The following is a 22,392-nucleotide window of genomic DNA, read 5'->3' on the forward strand; positions in this document are numbered from 1 at the left end:
CCAGTGTCTTTGGCAGCACAGAATATAATGCATCATGTTTATTTGCAAGCCTGGAGATATTCTTGCATACATATTTTATGTAGCAGATGACACTGGATTCAATTAATTGGTTCATGAGGTGGCTTTGAAATCTATTGATTGGAATTCATTATTTTGGGTTATAGTTGTTTCTATGATCCATGCACTCTACCAGGATACTCTTCATGCTTTTGCATTTAAAAGAATGACACCAAGGACTTGTGAAAGGCACATTCTGGGGCTCATCCCCCACAATTTGTATTTTATTGTTCTAGGGAAGGGTGTGAGGATTTGTGCATCTACCTGCTTTCCACAAAGTAGGGTCCTTGCTAGTTTATGGACACACCATAAGTGCTACTGCACAGAAGCATCAGATGTCATGAAGATTGTGTGTTTTTATCTACATTTCTTCTTGTTGGTCAACTGCCAGTTACTCTTTTCATAAAATATGTATCTGGGCCGGGCGCGGTGGCTCATGCCTGTAATCCCAGCACTTTGGGAGGCCGAGGTGGGTGGATCACGAGGTCAGGAGATCGAGACCTTTCTGGCTAACACGGTGAAACCCCATCTCTACCAAAAAAATACAAAAAAATTAGCCAGACGTGGTGGCGGGTGCCTATAGTCCCAGGTACTCAGGAGGCTGAGGCAGGAGAATGGCGTGAACCCAGGAGGCGGAACTTGCAGTGAGCCAAGGTCACACCGCTGCACTCCAGCCTGGGTGACAGAGCGAGACTCCGTCTCAAAAAAAAAAAAAAAAAAAAAAGTATATGTCCTATATAGGGCTGAGAATGAATTTATCCCAGTCTATAGCTACAGGGAGAAGCCTACTTAATGAGCATTCTTGATGGGGCACACCACCCCTAAATATGGCATCTTAGCATTTGAGAAAACGGAAGAAGCAGGAAAGTTCTCTCTGACCTTCTCCCCATCCTTCTCCCCTAAAGCCAGGTCATAAGACCCTCCTATGAGAGGAATAGAACATTCTTTTCTCTGAAGACAAAAGGACACCAAGGAAAATCTGAACACACGGGCCTTGCTAAGTTCTCCCCAGTTTATTCCCATTAGATCATATACATTTTTCCTTCAAGCATACTTTCCAATGACTGTCCACTCTTTATCAAACCTAAGCATCTAAGCACAAAAATACACAGGTTTCCCTGTTTCTTTGGGTTTTCACTGCCTTATGAAGGCTCCTGTGTCATTTAAAACTGTTATTAAATGAAGTGCACTCTTTACTCTGCTTAATCTGTCTTTTGTCATAGGGGCCTTAGCCATGAAACTAAGATAGGAAGAAAATATATTTCTTTTCCCTTATATTATTCGACAGTATTCTAGTTATACATGTAAGCTTAAGCAAAATCTTCTAGAACATCAAAGTAGTAAGTGTAAAATATGCGTGTGTGCACACGTGTGTGCATGCATATATATACACACACACACCCCACATTGTAGGTGTGTATATGTATATACATATACACATATATATTTTATAAGATGTGTATACACATATACATTTGTGTGTGTGTGTGTGTGTGTGTGACAGAGTCTTGCTCTGTCGCCCAGGCTGTACTGCAGTGGCGCTCACTGAAACCTCCATCTCCTGGGTTCAAGTGATTATCCTGTCTCAGCCTCTGGAGTAGCTGGGATTACAGGCATGTGCCACCATGTCCGGCTAATTTTTGTATTTTCTTTTAGTAGAGACAGAGTTTCACCATGTTGGCCAGTCTGGTCTCGAACTCCTGACCTCAGGTGATCTTCCCGCCTCGGCCTCCCAAAGTGCTGGAATTAAAGGCGTGAGCCACCACGCCCAGCCGACACATAATACATCTTGTAAAATATATTTAGCAAAGTCTATTTTAAAATATTTAGTAGTTCATTCAATCTTATGTAGATTTTTTTTTCAAAATGAACAAGCTTCTGTCTTTCCGACAAAGCTTCGGAAATAATAATTGTTGCATTTTCCTCCAACAGATTAATCAGCAGATCAACTAAAACCAAAATGAGTCTTTCTCTGGGCATGGTTGTGCATGTCTGTAGTCCCAGCTACTCAGGAAACTGAGGCAGGAGGATCACTGGAGCCCAGGAGTTCAAGACCAGCTTAGGCAACATAGCAAGACACCATCTCTAAAAAAAACTAAAAATTAAAAAAAAAAAAAGTCTTTCAATAACTGTATGACAGGGCTAAGGTGATTTTATTTGAAAGAGGAATTAAATTTCAATGTAGCAGGTTCTATCCGTATGATATCTTTTCTGATGGATGGAAGGGTACCAAGGGGCTTCCGTGAAGCTCAGTGACAGCATTTTCACATGGAAGTCACTGCAGCGGAAAGTAGGGTACACATTCTTGGTAAATAATATATGATTGCACTATTGATGAATAGCGTTTCAAAAGCTCTGCTGTTTATTGTCTATTGAAAGATAAATGAATCCAGCAAGTAAACTGTCTAAAATATTTGTACACTGTTATAAAATGTAAACACCTCTATCATGCTATAAATCTCCCTCCGCTCCACTGGAAAAGACTTCAAGCTGAGGTCATCCCCCTCCTTATCACATGATTGCTTGGAAGAGAGTTGTCCCTGAGGCCACCTGTCACCTAAGAGTACTTGTATTCATTTATTCAGTGTCCATGTAATGAAAGAAGAAAATAGACATACTATGTATATAAGAACACAGAGTTCAAAAGACTGTTCTGATTGAGCGGAAGGAAGATACTAAACAAATATTAGATGAACAAAGATTGTGTGTGTGGCTTTGAAAGACAAGCCTAGGATCTTAATCTTGTTTGTATAACACAACTATTAAACCTTCCTGAGCAAAAGAAATTTTAATTGAGACTTGGCATGAGGATAGAACCCCAAGAGTGGGCATTCTGAAAAGTTTAGACCCAGAGGAATAACTGGCAGGCAGCGATTTAAAGGGATACAGATTTTTGCCCTGGAGTTGCAGATGTGTGTGGGAATGAAAAAGAAAGTAATGGGTGTGATAACCAATTTAAACACCAAAAGTCAGTGAGCCCCAAATATTAACCAATACTGGGATTCTACAAAGAGAGGCCATGGTAAAAATATGAATTCAGTGTTTTAACCTGTGTAGCTGGATACATTCTTGTGATATTAACACGGGAAGTAAGAAAAGAGACCAGTTTGAATGAGAAAAAGATGTTTACCTCAACATAGCACACACTGAGCTTTAGGCTGGAATAAGACATGAGTGGAGGAAGACTCAGTCAAACATGGGAGAAGTTAGAGCTGAAACCCAGGTAAAATCCTTCAAGTTACAGGCAGGAATCATTACCAGACGTGTGGTGGAGTCACACTGGGGATGTGAGTCCTAATGCCTGTGCAGATGCATGGGGAGCGCAGTGTCTTTTTGAAGGACTGGTTTTAGCGCTGCAAGAACTAAAGTAAATTCTCTTCTACCTGCATTCTTGTTCCCCCCGGTGCTTTTATGAGGACCTAGGCAAGAATAGTATTGAACCACTTATACCATCCATCTGTTAGAAGAACCTATAATACAGAAATATTTGCTTTGGGCTGAACTCCAAATGTAATATTTAATGATTTCTCTTCAAATTTGTTGACACATTCTACAGCTCCACATACAATTTGCTCCCAGTCATTTCCGAGATATGCTACAGAAAGTACAATTGATCAAACGTTGGCTGTAGGGATTCAAGAACAGTCCTGTGACTGCATTTTCGTTCCTTCCTGAAACTCTTCCAAGGCCGTAAAACACCTTTTTTTGTGTGTGAACTGTCTTTCTGTACCCCATTTCAGATGACATCTTCTTTCCTTTAAATACAGTCTTTTATATTTTTCTAATTGTCTGATTGCCAAAACAATATATCTTCATTGCTATAAATTTACAATATCAAAGAGCATACAGAAGAAAAATCTTTTAACAAAAGAAAACCACTGTTGATAATTTAGTTTACATACATACATACACACACATATACATACATACATATATCCTCTTGGCACTTTGGGGCTCGGAGTAGAGAGCAAACCTGTGAGATAGATAGATAGATAGATAGATAGATAGATAGATAGATAAGAATATGTATATTCTCTCTCTCTAGACACATGACTAGGAAACAGTCTATATATAAGAACGTGTGTGTGTGTGTGTGTATGTGTATATATGTATGTATTCTCTCCAGAGGTAGAATATATCTCTCTGTAGAGAGAGAGAGACATATGCATGTGTATGTATATGTATAAAACAAACAATAAAACCACAAAGGCCCAAATATCAGCTGGAAGAAACTGACCAGCTATAATGGGACAATTAGAACATCTGTAAGAATAATATGTGTACTAGATTTAAAATGACAAAGACATAAAAGTTCGTGTATTCATGATGACACCCAGAATAAAAAACTCACTGGTTATATTACTAGTCCACAATCACATTTTCCTGAATCTTGATCAATAAAAGAATCATGCTTTTTTCCCACTTTTCCTATATATATTGAATTTCAGAGTAACTAAAAAATTGGTGATTACAAGTAAAATTTCAGATAATATATGCAGGAAAAACAATACTATCAGAAAATCATTATTGTGTGAAACCCCAAAATAAATAAGTACATCAATCTGTTCTCACACTGCTATAAAGAACTGCCAGACACTAGGTAATTTATAAAGGAAAGAGGTTTAATTGACTTGCAGTTCCACATGGCTGGGGAGGCCTCAGGAAGCTTACAATCGTGGCAGAAAGGGAATCAAACATGTCTTTCTTCACATAGTGGTGGCAGGAGAGAGAAATGAGTGCCCATTGAAGGGGGAAGTCCCTTAGAAAACCATCAGATCTTGTGAAAACTGATTCACTACCACAAGAACACCATGGGGGAAACGTCCCCCATGATTCAATTATCTCCACCGGGTCCCTCCCATAACACGTGGCAATGGAACTACAATTCAAGATGGGATTTGGGTGGGGACACAGCCAAACCATATCAATAAGAGATCTAGGAAATTATCTCTGATTATTTAAAAAGCTTAGTAGATGTGTGTGTGTGTATATATATATATAGTGGGATTCATTACCAACTGAATGTAATTATCAACCACTCTTAAGATAATTAAAAGTAACACTAGCAGGTATCATATAAGGCCTTATTAAATTAGGTATAAAGTACAGAGCAGTTCCTAGGTGCATTCTTTCCTACAAAGGGCACCATAACCCTAAGGAAGAAAAACAAGATTTGATTAGGAAACATTCTGTTAATTCTAGAACATGGGGTGTTCTTCAACAGTAATGTTCAAAGTGTGGTTCACAAAGCAGCAACTTGTTAGAAATGCAAAATTTGGGATCCTATACCTGGGAGGAGGCTTCCTGAATCTGAAATTGAGGGTGTGGGTTGCAAACTATTCTTTCTTTCCCAAGCCCGTCGGTGATGTTTATGCTTGATAAAATTTCATGGGACAGTTCATTGATTTCCATAAGAAATTAACGATGTAAGAAAATAAGAAGAAGAATTTTATTATGGAAAAGAGGGTGTCATTGTTTTCACTTGCCTTCTCTATAAATGTGTGGATCACAACATTTGCTTTTCATTAAAAGTATTCAGATACATATACATATTTGAAATACATGTGCCTATACCCTAACCCCAAAACAGCTCATTAAGAATCTCTTCCACTGGGACATGGGCATCAGTATTTGTTAAAATATCACTAAGTGTTTAGTGTGAATGATGAGGGAAGAAAGAATATATTTTCACCAAGCTTATGAGGTGGGCAGTTTGGGGCCAGGGGAAGAAGGCAATGAAAGAACTTGGGTGATAAGCAGCTGTCACTTGCAAAACAACTTATTGTTAATGAATTGGGACTTTAAAAATTTTTTTTATTTTCATAGGTTTTAGGGGAACAAGTGGTATTTGCTTCCATGAGTCAGTTCTTTAGTGGTGATTTGTGAGATTTTGGTGCACCCATTATCCAAGCAGTGTACACTGAACCCAATTTATAGTCTTTTATCCCCCACCCCCTTCCCACCCTTTCCCCTTGAGTCCCCAGAGTCCATTGTGTCATTCTTAGGTCTTTGCATTCTCATAGCTCAGCTCCCACTTATGAATAACAACATAAGATGTTTAGTTTTCCATTCCTGAATTACTTCACTTCAAATAATAGTCTTCAATCCCATCCAGGTAGCTGTGAATGCCATTAATTCATTCCTTTTTATGGCTGAGTAGCATTCCATCATATATTTATGTACCACAGTTTCTTTATCCACTCGTTGATTGATGGGCATTTGGGTTCGTTCCACATTGTGACCCAATGCTTTTAAAATAGTGTGTGTGTTTGGCCATGGACATAAGCCAGAACACTAGAAAAATTGTTTACTGAAAGCCATCTTAGTTTCAGGAACACAAAGGAAATGAGGTAATGTGTGAAAAGAACTTCAAAAATTGTAAGGCATTTTGCATAGACATTAGGTGTTTTTGAAGTTTCTATTTAAATGTGGTGGTCAATTAGAGAGGTTTTATTTTTTTCATTTTGTGTTTGCCTTGAAAGCATTTAGAAGTATGAGAATATATAATTTCATTTTGTAAAACACAATGTGTTGAACCTAATAAGATCTTTCTTGGAAACTGAACATTATCCTGGGTTTTGGAGGCATCCCATTGAAATTTAGCCATGATTCCATATTCAGCAAATTGTTGTGGACCCAGATACATCTTCGCTGACCAGAAGTCTTTCCAGAGTGGAAGATTTTAGTAAATTTACAAGTCAATCTTGTAGAATTAGATAAAATGCCTTCTGTTTTCCATCATTTGCTGATATCCCCCCACTGCTAATTAAAGGAAACACAATCCATACTTGATTTACTTATGTAAATGTAGATTACAAACCAACAACATGCTTTTAAGAGTCTTAAGAAGTTGAGGGCTATTTTGAATGTTTACTCTTGGAGAAATGTATATTTAGGTGTCCTGGGCAACAAGATCAGTTGTAGAAATGGCTGGTGGGATCACATTGGTCATTAAATTCAGACATCACACATAATCAAGCAGATTTATCTCAGGGTATGTGTAACTCAACATATGAACACCATTCCACGTATTTCCCCAGAAGGCTGGCATGGTGGCTGACGTGGTTTGGCTGTGTCCCCACCCAAATCTCACATTGAATTCTTATGAGAGGGACCCAGCGAGAGGCAAGTGAGTCATGGGGGCAGGTCTTTCCTGTGCTGTACTCATGGTAGTGAATAAGTCTCATGAGATCTGATGGTTTTAAAAAGGGGAGTTTCCCTGCACAAGCTCTCTTCTGTTGTCTGCTGCCGTGTGAGACATGCCTTTTACCTTCCACCGTGATTGCGAGACCTCCCCAAGCATGTGGAACGGTAAGTCCATTAAACTTGTTTCTTTTGTAAATTGCCCAGTCTCAGGCATGTCTTTGTATCAGCAGTGTGAAAATGGACTAATATATTGGCTTACACCTGTCATTCTAGCACTTTGGGAGGGCAAGGCAGGCAGATCGCTTGAGCTTAGCAGTTTGAGACCAGCCTTGGCAACATGGTGAAACCCTGTCTCTATAAAAAATACAAAAATTAGCTAGGTGCAGTGGCGCAAGTGTGTATTCCCAGCTACTTGGGGACGCTGGGTCAGGAGGATTGTTTGAGCACAGGATTGCTTGAGCTAGAGATGCCCAATGCATCTCAAGGGTGCAGTGAGCCGAGATGGCGCCACTTTAGCCTGGGTGACAAAGTGAGATCCTGTCTCAAAAAATAGAAAATATTTCCCCAAAGGGGACATATGGCTTAATAGTTAGAGTTATAGTTTGTAGTGATGAATAGGTTTGGAAATAGGTAGTGGTGATAATTATACAACGTTGTGAATGTAATGAATCCCACTGAATTGTACATTTTAAAATGATTAAAATGGTAAATTTATCCCACACACAGATAAATAGATATAGATATTCATAGATCTCTTCATATGGTTTTCATTCTTTTATTATTGTTGTTGTTGTTGTTGTTTGTTTGAGATGGTGCCTCCCTCTGTCGCCCAGGCTGGCGTGCAGTGGCATGATCTTGGCTCACTGCAACCTCCTCCTCCCAGGTTCAAGCTATTCTCCTGCCTCAGCTTCTCAAGTAGCTGGGACTACAGGACCGCGCCACCATGCTCGGCTGATTTTTGTATTTTCAGTAGAGACGAGGTTTCACTATGTTGGCCAGGATGATCTTGAACTCCTGACCACAGGTGATCCGCCTGCCTCAGCCTCCCAAAGTGCTGGGATTACAGGCGTGAGCCACTGTGCCCAGCCTTCATATAGGTTTTAATATTAGTTTTGCTTAAAGACAATTTGAGGCAGCACAGCATAAAGTACTCCCCACATTTTATTTATTTAGCTTTAATTGACAAGTAATAATTGTACATATTTATGGGGTACATACTGATGTTCCAGTACATGTAATATACAGTGATCAGATCCAAGTTAATTAGCATATCCATTATCTAAAACATTTATCATTTCTTTGTGTTGGAAACATCCAATTTCCTCCTTCTAGCTATTTGAAACTATATATTATTTTTAACTATAGTCACCCTACAGTGCTATGGAACACTAGAACTTATTTCTCCTGTTCCCCCCACCTCCCCACAAAGAAATAAAAGAGGCCAAATCTGACACATGAAGCAAAAGGAACAAAGACATTCAGGTCCTGGAGTTGAGCATAAATTTGACCTCACAATTTCTGGCAGATAAAGCAAAAGGAGAGAGAGAGAGAAAAAAAAAAATTGGTTCTGGGATTTGTATTTCCGGCAAGAGAAACCTTCTCCCTTTTCCCTCTGATTCTTGGTGAAGAGCAGTTATGATGTTGGAGATAAAAGGAGAAGATGGAAATGATGGTTCCTTGTTCTTTCCTTCTGCAGTCGCTGTCAGCTTCGCCTGTGATATTAACAGTAAGACAGCAAAGCCTGAGACCGCCTCACTAAATACAGACCCTTCCCATTATGTGTCACGGCAGCCTTCACCCTTGAATCTAGAAAATACTACCTGGGCCGTGCTAAGTTTATTCTTAAAAGCCTAACACCGAGTAGCTACCGCCGTCCAATGCATCTGCCCAAAGCAGTACTCCCCAAATCCTGAATATGCATACAAATAACTTTTCAGTGTTCATGCCTACTGCTGAATCATACCAACAGAGATTCTGATTTGGAAGTCAGCGGTGGAGGCTATGCAGTTTAAATTTTTACAGACAACTCAAGGTTGTGTGGATATATCCTGAGACAGCTCAGCCCTCCCAGGCTGTTGGTACCATAGGGGCTGGGAGAGATTGCCCTCACCCCGCAAACACTTTCCAGGATGCAGAACAGCTCTTAATAAATACGTGTTATGGAAATAAAGGAATGCCCCTGTGCTTGGAAGTACTTGGCTGTCTCTCTCTGTCTCCCTCTCTGTTTCTCTCTCTCTCTCTCTCTCTCTCTCTCTCTCTCTCTCTCTCTCTCTCTCTCTCTTTGTCTCTGTCTCTGTCTCTCCTCTCTCTCTCTCTTTCTGGTTCATTTTCAATGCCGCTGAGTCATACAGTGAGAAGCAGCTTAGGGTCATTAACAGATTGAAACATCAGGGGAAAAAAGTGAATATGTTTTCATTTGAATATCTATTTTTAACTCTTTCTGACTTTGTCTGTCAAATGTGGCAACCTTGAGACTGTTGCAATGATAATGAAATAAGCCTATGCTATTCTTTGGAATCATTTTAGACATATACATGTCATATATATATATATATATATATATAAAAAATACCATATGTGATCTTGTTTGACATGCCTTTTTTTGTATACAAAAGCACATGAATCACCATGCTTCAACAATGAAGATGTTGTGTTTTGGATTAAAGGCACTGTAAACACAACATGCTATTAGCATTTTTCTTTTTTTTTTATTTTTTTTTAATTTATTTATTATTATTATACTTTAAGTTGTAGGGTACATGTGCACAACGTGCAGGTTTGTTACATATGTATACTTGTGCCATGTTGGTGTGCTGCACCCATCAACTCGTCATTTACATCAGGTATAACTCCCAATGCAATCCCTCCCCCCTCCCCCCTCCCCCCTCCCCATGATAGGCCCCGGTGTGTGATGTTCCCCTCCCCGAGTCCAAGTGATCTCATTGTTCAGTTCACAGAAACAAAATAAGCCAACAGGTCATTCTGCAGAATTGAGAAAGAGAGAACAGTGAGTGAAGAAAAGACGTGCTGAAGACAGAATTGTTCTGTTAGGAAATTGCTTGTGCCTTAGGAATTCATCACCTCTTTCTTTGATAGAGGAAGAAAGCATTGCCCTATGGTATTATGGGGCACCCAGACTGACATGATTCGTCATTGTCTTATGTACCCTGCATGAAAGGATCTTTTCTCCCAAGCAAAGCCTGATGCTTTTTATGGACGACCGTGTCAAAGATGTAGGGATGGAGACAGGTGTCACAGAACATTTTGGGCATGAAGCACTAATTAGTAATTGCTAATTAAATGGGGAGGAGACTTGGGTAATGTCTGAACGTACCCACTAATCGTAGCTAATCTCACGTCACATCCCTCTTCTGAACTTTAAAGAAGATCGCATTGGCAGGATGTGTCTTAAGTATCCAACCTCGCAGTTGCAACACTGCCTCTCTTTGAAGCTGCAGGAGATAGTGACTCCTGATTCAGGCTTGGAATTTTTATTGTCATTGTTGAACGAAAATCATCCTGTGACTTTCTTTGGAACCAGGCCATTTCCTCCTTTCCAGCTCAGAGCATTTTTCCACCGGTGCTCAGGAAAGCTCATGGAATAAAAGCTGGTTGACTCAATTGGTATGCAGCCTCATCCTCTACTTTTTGTTTTAAAAGTAGAAACCAGCACTCAGTCACTCCTTGGAATGCCATCAACTTTGGTTAGGGATGTGCTTTGGAGGAATTGATTTGATGTTATTTTAGGGCTTAAAGCAGCCTGTCTTCATGCAAACATGACTGCAGGTGGCCATAATTGTGTACTAAGCATCCCTTGAAATGAGTGAATGGCATAGCTCTTGGAAAAAAGAAATTGTATAGAAGGGGCAAATATCATAGTTGGGTATTTGGGGAAGGCTCAAATAAGGACGCGAAATGGTTAAAAAAAAACCTTTTTAAAATTCTTTGTCTTTTTGGAAGGCATATCTAGTACAGATTTGGACATAAAGTTGGGTTAAAGTTTATGCAATGAATTAAACTTGCAGGATGCTTTAGAAAATATTCCTAGTTTTGAATCTGAGTAGGAGAGTGTATGTCTTCTGAAACATGACTCCAAAACATCAGAGGAAAACAGTTTTTCCAAGTCAAGCTATTTTTTCAATGCGAAAGGAACAAACAGTAAAACAGATTAACTCGTAACTTTGCTATCATTAATACCAAAATTGCCATTTTTCATCTACTAAGGAGAAATTAAGAATTGTATGCCTTGAGTAAAATCTAGATCCTCAACTCACAGAATCCTTCCTTTTAAAATAAGGAGGGCCAGCTACTGATATTTTGGGAACAGTTGGGGAGATGTGAATATTCATTAGCTTTTGGGTGAGGTTCAATAATTACATTTTTTTTGTATGTAACTCATATTTTTGCTATGTAGGAAAATAGAGGGGCATACTATTTGTGAGTGGGATCTAGTGGAGTCTGTAACTTACTTTGTTTCTTAAGCGTTAAAAGGAGTTAAAACAAAATGTTAATAACTAATTCAGTGAGAAAAACAGGCGCACACTGCCTTTATATACAAGGACATATTCTTAGACAGACACACATGTGCACTTACACCCACTGCCCCCCCATCCCACCCCACACACACGTACTGTTTTCCCTGAAAACTTTCTTGTAGGAGTCTGTTGCATTTTTCAAAAAAGAAAATGAAAATGTGCACAGAAATGATGCCTTGAACCTAGTAAAATTTACGACGTCTTCTGGGATCGCTTCATGTTATTAATATTTTAGATTCATTTTGCCTTCTATATTAGCCACATGCATACCCAAAGATGCCATGGTATCATAACATCAACCTAAACAGTAACCATTATTTATATAATTATTTCTGCCACAACATTTTTTTCTCCTCTTCTTCCTCTAATTTGTGGGGGTGAGGGTTGAGGAGAGAGAGAATGAAGAAGACAAGCTATGAGATATCTTTTCAAATAGCAGAGATGTGTATGCACTTTTTATATTTGACCACCAAAAATGTCTTGTGTTCTTTTGTAGGGTTTTTAAGTACCGGTGACCAGGCAGCAAAAGGCAACTATGGGCTCCTGGATCAGATTCAAGCACTGAGGTGGATTGAGGAGAATGTGGGAGCCTTTGGCGGGGACCCCAAGCGAGTGACCATCTTTGGCTCGGGGGCCGGGGCCTCCTGTGTCAGCCTGTTGACCCTGTCCCACTACTCAGAAGGTAATAATGGTGCCCCCAGGGCGGACAGTCTAATGCACTGAACCAAGAAATGAATGGTCAGAGTTCATACCTCAGATGCATGTCCGGGTTGCTAGAAGTCACTCTGGCAACAGAAAATGCCCAAAAGATCAGATGAATCCATCTTCATGTCTTTTAAGTCAGCTTTTGTTCCATTTGCTCTGTCACCCAGGCTGGAGTGCAGTGGCACGATCATAGCTCATTGCAGCCTCCAACTCCTGGGCTTAAGACTTCCCCCATCTCAGTCTCCTGAATACCTGGGACTACTGGCTGATTTTTTAAATTTTTTATAGAGAAGTGGTCTTGCTGTGTTTTCCTGGGCTGGTCTCAAACTCGTGGGCTCAAGCAATCCTCCTGCCTTGGCCTCTCAAAGTGCTGGGATGACAGATGTGAGCCACCGTGCTTGGTCAGCAATAGTTTTCTCCTAATTTAAATGTGTGACAATTAGGTGTTGGTTACAATGATTGGAACAAAATAACTACTTTAGAAGTCCCGACACTTTTGTTTCTTTTGCCATTCTGACTGTATTTGACTATTTGAAATTTTATTAACTTCTAGCTACAACTTAGTAAGAGTGATATGGAAGAGACAGTATGTGGATAAGGGATGCGGGTATATAGATTTTGTAACCATCAGGGCTTTTAGCCACATGTTTTTTAAGAAGTCACTTCTCTAATTCATATTAATTCTTTAAATCTTCTGGAAATATTGAAACGTGTCTGGTGCATTCATTTAGAAGTAGATTCTACCCAGAGGAATAGTGTCTCTCTCCCTCACTGTCTCCCTCCATCTCTTCTTGCTCTTCCCCTCCCACTCTTCTCTCTCCCTCTCTCATCCTCTCTGTCTCTCTCCCTCTCTACATCCTCCTCCCTCTCCCTCTCGCCCACTCCCTCTCTCTCTTTTGCTCTGTCTCTCACTCTCTCTCTCTTTCGCCTCCTTCTACTGTCTCTCCCCCCTCCCTCTCTCTCTCTCTCCCTCACACTGTCCCCCCTCCTCTCTCTCCCTTCCCCCCCTTCCTCTCTCTCCTTCTCTCTGTCTCCCCACTCTCTTCCTCACTATCTCCTTTCCTCTCTCCCTTTCTCCCCTCTCCCTCTGTCCCTCTCTTTGTTTCTTTCTCTCTCTCTCCCTCCCTTTTTTCCTCTCCTGCAAATACGGCTTTCAGCAAAGGACCTCCTTCCTGGTCAGGTCAGCATGCAGCGCTAGGAGGTGTCCACGGTTTGCTTTCCCCTCTCCCTTCCTCTCTCTCCTGCAAATATGACTTTTAGGAAGGACCTCCTTGCTGGGTCAGTCAGCCTGAGGTCCTCTGCTTATCCCCGTGGGAGCTCCAAACCCTCCCTGGGGCCCTGGTGTTACCCTGGAAAAAGCTGATGTTGGCAAAGCAGAGAAAGAGGAAACCGCAAAAACACATGTGCATCATGTTACCTCAACCAGACGTGCACTTGGACAGGTAGTCAGCATAGGCAGCCGTACCCAACCAGATGTGCAATTTGGGAGACCGAGGTGGGTGGATTGCTTGAGTCCAGGAGTTCAAGATCAGGAGTAATCACTTAGGCAGATGGTTATGCTGCCTAAGTAATGGTCAGCATAGGCAGCCACCCCCCGAGCGCTGCAGGAGTGACTGAGGCTTTCCCCGGAGGCTCACTCAGTGGATTCCCTGCTGTCCCTTTGTGAAGGAGGCTCCCTGCAGTATCTGATGGGAGACTTCAAAGGGGAGTCCACAGGAATTTGAGGCAATTGGTTCTGGAAACAGGATCACAAATTCTTGGCTGTGGCCTAAAAGGAAGAAGCAGGAAAATCTGCAGAGCAGATCCAGCCCTGGGTTACCAGGCCACGTGCAAATGAATATCCCTAATAGCCATCTCAGTCATCAAGACAGCTTTGTAATTTGTTCTGTATCGTCAGTGGTCTTCAGAATGGCACCACACTGACTGAACCTGAAGTTCTCAAAACCTTCATGGAATTTTTTTTTTATTTTCAGGGAGTTTCACTCTGTCTCCTAGGCAGGAGTGCAGTGGCACAATCTTGGCTCACCGCAACATCCACCTTCTGGATTCAAAACGATTCTCCTGCCTCAGCCTCCCGAGTTGCTGGGATTACAGGTGCCCACCACTGTGCCTGGCTAATTTTTGTATTTTTAGTAGAGATGGACTTTCACCATGTTGGCCAGGCCAGTCTTGAACTTCCTGACCTCAAGTGGTCCACCCACCTTGACCTCTGGAATTATTATTTTTAAAGTTACCAGCTGGATATTGTGGCTCATGGCTGTTATCCCAGCACTTTGGGAGGCTGAGGGGAGAGGATGGCTTGAGCTCAGGAGTTTAAGACCAGCCTGGTCAACATAGCAAGACCCCTTTTGTACAAAAATAAAAATAAAAACCAGCTGGGCCTGGTGGCACTTGCTTGTGGTCCCAGTTACTTGGGAGGCTGAGGTGGGAGGATCGCTTGAGCCAGGGATGTTGAGGCTGCAGTGAACTGTGAGGTTCCACTTCAGTCTGGGTGACAGAGTGAGATCCTGTCCCAACATACATACATACATACATATATACATACATACATAAATACAATTAAAAAGCATGTTTCTTTAGAGTAACTGCAGGACTTTCTTCACTTCCAGCACCATCTGGACAAGTTTCTGGATCACTATGCTCCTCAGTGTCTTAATTTCCAAGATAGGACAGATGAGGGTTTCCTAAAATCCTCCAAACTCTAAATTCCTTGAGTTTTTAGTTCATAATGCTTTGCCCGTGACAGCAAATGGCCTTTGACCTCCTAGTAGTGCTAATGAGAGGAAAGGCTCATGTTTGTATGAACTTTATTTCAAAAACAGGAAAAGTGAAGAATCTGATGAACCCTTTGGTAGAGAGATTTATATGGCATTTTTGAAAATACCTAGATTTTCACTTTTCTCAATTGATACAATCACAATTGTAGATTTAGAAAGCAGTCAGAACCAACTTTAGGAGTAATCAAACACATGTAAGCCACATTAATTGGAGGGAGGTGTTAATTATTTAAGTCAATAGGTTGGAAATTATTATACCTTTGCATCAGTCATTTCTGCACGGCATGCTTCTAAACAGCCCATCAATATAATCAAGAATTATGAAAAATGCAAGCCAGGCTCTTGCCTATCATCCCAGCAATTTGGGAGGCCGAGGTGGGCGGATTGCTTGAGTCCAGGAGTTCAAGACCAGCCTGGGCAGCGTGGCGAAACCCTGTCTCTACAAAAAAGTGACACATCTATAGTCCCAGCTACTTGGGAAGCTGAGGTGGAAGGATCATTTGATCCTGGAAGGCAGAGGCTGCAGCGAGCCGAGATCCTGCCACTGCACTCCAGCCTGGGTAGCAGAGTGATACCCTGTGTGAAATAAAAATAAAAATACCCAGACTGTTTGCCTGAGGAATTCCTTGCTGGTTATGTGGTCCAATGAAGACAAAGTACTCGTGGAAAGTGATAGTTTTATGAAGATATTCACCCCAGTATTAGTATCATAGCAAAGAATGAAATGAAAAGCTACAAGATCAAAAGGAGAAGAAAATTATAATGAACCATATGTATTTACTCAAAATAATAATAATTTAAGAATTTACCTGAGATCTACATCAGCTGGAAAAACACAGTGTAGATAGCTATATAAATATTGGGCTCAGCTATGCAAAACAGACATTTGAATGGGGGGAAAGAGCTAAGAATTAAGTGAACTCCTAGCATACTCATTATGCTAAGGTGAGTTGTGTTTTAAAGTATGAATTATGGGTGTTTTTTTTCATTATCCAACTATTTTAGTCTTATCAGGAGTTATACTGCTTCCCTAACATACAAATAAATGTTTTATGTATGTTACTTATATATACACTACTGCCTAAATTACTGCCAGTAGTTACGAGAAAGGCAGGAAAGGAACTTCTCACGGCATTTTTTCCAATTCTGAATGTTTTAACTACTGAAAGTATCCAACTGAATACATATTGACTTTTTTTGTTTTTTTTGTTTGTTTGTTTTTGTTTTTTTGTTTGGACATTTTAAAATCATCTTCAGAGCCAAGCATTCAAGTCAATACTTGCACATTTCTGACAGAAACGTTCCCAAGATGGCTTTGATGACATTTTGGTCAAAGCCGTATTGGTTTCAAGTTGCAGTCCTGTGTGTCATCTTTGGGCAATCCTCCAATCTTTAAAATCACATCTTCCTGATGACTATCATATTTTCCTCATATTTGATTGCTTCTGTGACCTTAAAAATCGACAGGGCATGAACTTCTGGACTCACAGCTGAATGCCTTATTCTTTAGTGCCCGACTCGGGCTGGGATCCACGGAAACGGCGGGAAGCGATCATAAATGGAATGCTGATTTTTACAGCCCGCCTCTCTTGTCCTGTCGTGGTTAAAAATACAGATTTTATACTTCTGGACATCCATGTAGTAGACTGAACTCATAGAGAATTTTAAGCTACACAGAATTTTACTCCTAAAATTACCCATGCTTTTTCAAGTTTCTCACCAAGCAAAGCATTTTTTATATGTGGCAAAATAAAATCTACGCATCTCTGGGTTTCCAATGGATGTAGTTTTGAAAGAAGTGACTGCAAAAAACACTCATTTAGGCACCCAGCTGAGGATTTCTTTAAGCATAGCTAACTCAATGTATTTATTTTAATTGCCAGATCTTAATATCTTCATTAGACTCAAGGTATAAGTACAAATGCATTCCTGAATTAATACTCTGAAGTTGATTCAAGTGGATTTATTTTTTTTCCCATAATGAAGAGATACCTAGTTTCGCTTGTGAGACAAGAGGGCCTTTGACCTTTTACTAGCTTAAAGCATTTTTTTTTTTTCTTGGAAATGGGGAATGCAGTTGCTGTTGGAGTTTTTATATATGGCATCTGGAGGCAAGGAAGTAAAAACGACACTGGATCGTGGAAGGAAAAAGAAATCACATGTATTTTACCAGTGCAGGAAAAGTGTAAATGTGGTTTCATTTCCTTAAACTCGTGTGTGTGTGTGTGTGTGTGTGTGTGTGTGTGTGTCTGTGTGTGTAGAATAACATTGCCTAAAATGAATGTTCAGGAGGAGGGGGGAAGGGGAAATTGAAATGAAAATGGGTAAAAGGTCCTCTGACAGAGTTGAATGCTACTACGTCCAGAAATTCACATGCCTGAGAGACAATCACAGCCTTCATTGCTCAGTAAAAGCTGCGTTTCTGTCCTGCGGGTTTTCATTTGCATGTCCACAATTTTGCACCTGCAGGTCTCTTCCAGAAGGCCATCATTCAGAGCGGCACCGCCCTGTCCAGCTGGGCAGTGAACTACCAGCCGGCCAAGTACACTCGGATATTGGCAGACAAGGTCGGCTGCAACATGCTAGACACCACGGACATGGTAGAATGCCTGCGGAACAAGAACTACAAGGAGCTCATCCAGCAGACCATCACCCCAGCCACCTACCACATAGCCTTCGGGCCCGTGATTGACGGCGACGTCATCCCAGACGACCCCCAGATCCTGATGGAGCAAGGCGAGTTCCTCAACTATGACATCATGCTGGGCGTCAACCAAGGGGAAGGCTTGAAGTTCGTGGACGGCATCGTGGATAACGAGGACGGTGTGACGCCCAATGACTTTGACTTCTCCGTGTCCAACTTTGTGGACAACCTTTACGGCTATCCTGAAGGGAAAGACACTTTGCGCGAGACTATCAAGTTCATGTACACAGACTGGGCCGATAAGGAAAACCCGGAGACGCGGCGGAAAACGCTGGTGGCTCTCTTCACTGACCACCAGTGGGTGGCCCCCGCCGTGGCCACCGCCGACCTGCACGCGCAGTACGGCTCCCCCACCTACTTCTATGCCTTCTATCATCACTGCCAAAGCGAAATGAAGCCCAGCTGGGCGGATTCGGCCCATGGCGATGAGGTCCCCTACGTCTTCGGCATCCCCATGGTCGGTCCCACCGAGCTCTTCAGTTGTAATTTCTCCAAGAACGACGTCATGCTCAGCGCCGTGGTCATGACCTACTGGACGAACTTCGCCAAAACTGGGTACGTTCTTCTTCGTCCTGGGGTATCGCTATCCTCGTCACTTGTTTGGGTCCTCAATATAGGTATTGCTTCTACTGCCACTTGCAGGAGCACACGTGCGTACACACACATACACATGCGTGCACACATATACACACAGATATACGCTTACACACGCAGTAACAGGCAGCTTCTCCCACAACATCTATGGAACTCATTTTTTTCTTTACTCCTAAAGTGTTATAGGAGTAAAACAACTGTCAAACCAGATTTTTACTAGAGTTCTAATTGCCCATTGGGAATTCTAGAGTTCCTACCTGCAGGTGCAGGACTCATACATATATGACGGTTCTGTTAATAGCTGATTAAACGGTTTTGTTTTTGTTTTTGTTCTTGTTGTTTTAGAGACACAGTCTCACTCTGTTGCCCACGCTGGAGTGCAGTGGTACAACAATAGCTCACTACAGCCTTGAACTCCTAGGCTCAAGCCAACCTCCTGCCTCAGCCTCCTGAGTAGCTGGGACTACAGGTGCCTGCCACCATGCCTGGCTAATTTTTAGTTGTTGTTTTTTTGTTTTTGTTTTTGTTTTTTTTTGATAGAAACAGGGTCTCACTCTGTTGCCTAGGCTGAAGTGTACTGGCACAATCATAGCTCACTGAAGCCCCAAACTCATGGGTTCATGTGATCCTCTCATCATCTCAGCCTCTTGAGTAGCTGGGACTACAGGCGTGCACCTCCATGCCTTTGCATGGACTTTTGTAGACAGGGTTTGCTATGTTGCCCAGGCTTCTCTCAAACTCCTGGGCTCAAGGGATCCTCCCACATCAACCTTCTGAATAGTTGGGACTGCAGGTGCACACCAACTTACTCAGCTAATTTTGTTTTGTTAGAGACAGGGTTTTGCTGTGTCACGCGAGCTGGTCTCAAACTCTTGGGCTAAAGCGATCTTCCCACCTCCGCCTCCCAAAGTGCTGAGATTACAGGTGTGAGCCACCACACCAGCCCTGATTACAGAGTTTTAAGTCTAATTTCAACCATATCTCTTTTGTTAATTTGTGAGGGTATCACAGCACATGCACCACTTGGGGAATTGTGTTGATTGCCTGGCCATAGGAATGAAAACACATATCATAATAATTATACAGAAATATAAATATATATTCCTATATATATTTAATGTCTTTATAAAAATATAGATATTCCCATATGTATAATATATAGTACATATATATTTGTATTTGTATATATACACACACAAATATATTTGTATGTACAAATACAAATAAATACACTATATATACAAATACAATATATATAGTATATATACTATATATACAAATACAAATATATATACTATATATACAAATACAAATATGTATATACATACACAAATATATATTTGTATTTTCTTTGCTATATAAATAGCTATAGAGATAGAGCAAATAAAATATATGATATTTGTATCATATTGCTATATGGCTTGCATATATAAACACACACACACAAACACACATATATGTGTATCTCACAGGAAAGCTCATTTATTGGCCTAAATATAGTAGAAAATATAAAATATACAAAAAGCACATATACAACCAAGTCTGCTGAGTGGATTCTCTGCAAACCATGGGAGAAAAGAACCCAAAACATCCTAAGTAGCTCCAGACATTGTGGCATCTTTTCATTTTCTCTTGTCTAATAATGTAACTATGGAAATGGATGGGGTGTCATTCTGTTCTACCAGTGTGTGCCTCCATCGTCACCCTGAGCCTCTTTACACTGAATGAGAGAGAGAGAGAGATGTGCCTGTCGCCCAGGGAGGGTAAATCTTCCCATGCGGAATGAGGCTCTGAGACTGCAGTGGCCCTGCCACACATGAGTTATGCACAGTAATCCTTAGAAGATCTGGGAATGCTGGTGGTTTCAATGCCTACGTGTTTAGCAGCTGGCATACTGTACAAAGATTCCAAAGTGGTTTGGGTGGGGAGTGGTTTAAGAACGTTTTGTGCTCTTGGCAAAAGTACAGCATGTTTTTGTAGTGGAAAAGGTATCACCTGGACACCAACTTTCAATAATCAGGCTTTGTAGATTTGGTCTGAGAAAGGCTACCTGGAGGAGAAGGGAGGAGGGACCCACATTTGATGGAAATGCTTGTCTATCACTGAAAGGTTCTTTCTTGTGTGAATAAATTGTTGAAATCAAATTATACTTTTTTTTTTAAAGTAAACCTTGTTTATTAGTCTGTTAGGGCTGCTGTTATCGGAGTATCAAAAACTGTATGTCTGTGCTGGGTGCAGTGGCTCATGCCTGTGACCCCAGTACTTTAGGAGGCCAAGGCAGGAGGATCGCCTGAGGAAGCCACGAGTTTAAGACCAGCCTGGGCAACCTAGTGAGAGTCCATCTCTACAAAACAAATGAAAAAATTTAGCTGGGCATGGTAGCATAGGCCGAGAGTCTCCGCTTCTCAGGACGCTGAGGCAGAGGGATCACTTGAGCACAGGAGGTCGAGGCTGCAGTGGGCCATGTTTGCACCACTGCACTCCAACCTGGGTGACAGAACGAAACCTTTGTCTTTAAAAAAAAACAAAAAAACAAAAAAGCCCAAAAAGTGTGTGTCTTATAACAAGAGAAATGTATCGGTTTACACTTCCTAAGGCCAGAAGTTGCAAATGAAGGTGCTTGCAGGGCCAAGTTCCCTCCAAAAGCTATAGGAAGGTATTTCTTTGCTGCTTCTTAGTTACTCGTGTTTGGGTGCAGACTGTGGCATTCCTGCCTTGCAGCTGCACCACCCCACTCTGTGTGTTTGTCATCTTACGGCCTTCCTGTGTGTCTCTGTCTCCACATGGCTGTCTTCCTATAAGAGCATCTGCCAAGTCACATTAGAAGCTCACCCTACTCCGGTATGACCTCATCTTAACATAAATAGTCATATCTGCAGTTACCCTATTTCCAAATAAGCTCACATACTGAGGTACTGGGGTTAGGACTTCAACGTATCTTACTTTACGGGGAGACAGTATTCAATCTCTAATACCTTGTGAAGCCAGGGCCAGGCCCTCTTTTGTGACAGCACTAAGATAAGTGGTGTCTGCCCTTGCAGAGAATTTCATCTTCTTGAAGCCTAAAGACTTCCATCAACATGGCTATACTCATTCAATCTTCACTACATTGGCATCTAAAGGTATTACTGACTTGGTCTGTAAACACTCTCTTTACTTACTTTCATTAAAACCATATGCTTTTTCTTTTCCTTCTTACATGATTTGAAAATAAACTTTATATGATTATCTTAAGTGGAAAGCTAGAATCATTCCTCATACATTTTATAGAACCATTAAAGCAATAGTGAAATCTAAATAATGCTGTTAAATTCTCATTAGCTCTTCCTGACTCCCAAGGGCTGTGAGACTGAGACTGGCTCTCTCATTATTAAAAAAAAAGGAAAAAAGACAGAAAAAGATAAAGGAAGTTAATTAGTTCCATGAGGTGATCGTTATCACTGCTGGCACCAAATGGATGCTTTTACCAAGACATCATGAAGGTCTGAGAGAGCCGTGAGAATACCACAGTGCTCTCTCTGTTATTGAGTGCTTTTTCATGCCATGAATCTGTTTCTTAAAACCACTTGGCTTAGAGCCTGTGGTTTCCCCCCTGCATTTAGGGAATACATTCATGTTGCCATTCATGGTCTGTGTTGAGGGTTCGTCTCGCTTTCATGAAGGCCCTGACATGACTGGAAGAGATGAGGAAGGAATTACTGCTGGAACTTGGAGAAACACTCTGATGCTACTGAAATCAAAAGCTGCTGGTAGAGAGAGTTCATTGAGGTACCCAGAGCTCGAATGTCAGTCCGTCTGAAGCCTCTATTTTTGTTTCTTCCGCCCATGGGAAACATCCCTGAAATAACACTGAGTATATTAATGCAGTGAGCTC

General features: G+C 41.2%; 1 protein-coding gene across 5 annotated transcripts in view; it reads left to right on the top strand.

Annotated features, from left to right (window-relative positions):
• Positions 1-22,392, top strand: part of NLGN4X (neuroligin 4 X-linked) — a 336,841-nt gene that overhangs the window by 307,504 nt on the left and 6,945 nt on the right. For all 5 annotated transcript variants that reach the window (XM_073013891.1, XM_037986303.2, XM_073013892.1 and 2 more), the window contains 2 exons: positions 12,235-12,420; positions 17,690-18,479. In XM_073013891.1, the coding sequence (XP_072869992.1) occupies positions 12,235-12,420; positions 17,690-18,479 (976 nt within the window). The remainder of the gene's footprint in view (positions 1-12,234; positions 12,421-17,689; positions 18,480-22,392) is intronic.

Source organism: Chlorocebus sabaeus, chromosome X, assembly GCF_047675955.1.
Source record: "Chlorocebus sabaeus isolate Y175 chromosome X, mChlSab1.0.hap1, whole genome shotgun sequence".
NCBI lineage: Eukaryota > Metazoa > Chordata > Mammalia > Primates > Cercopithecidae > Chlorocebus > Chlorocebus sabaeus.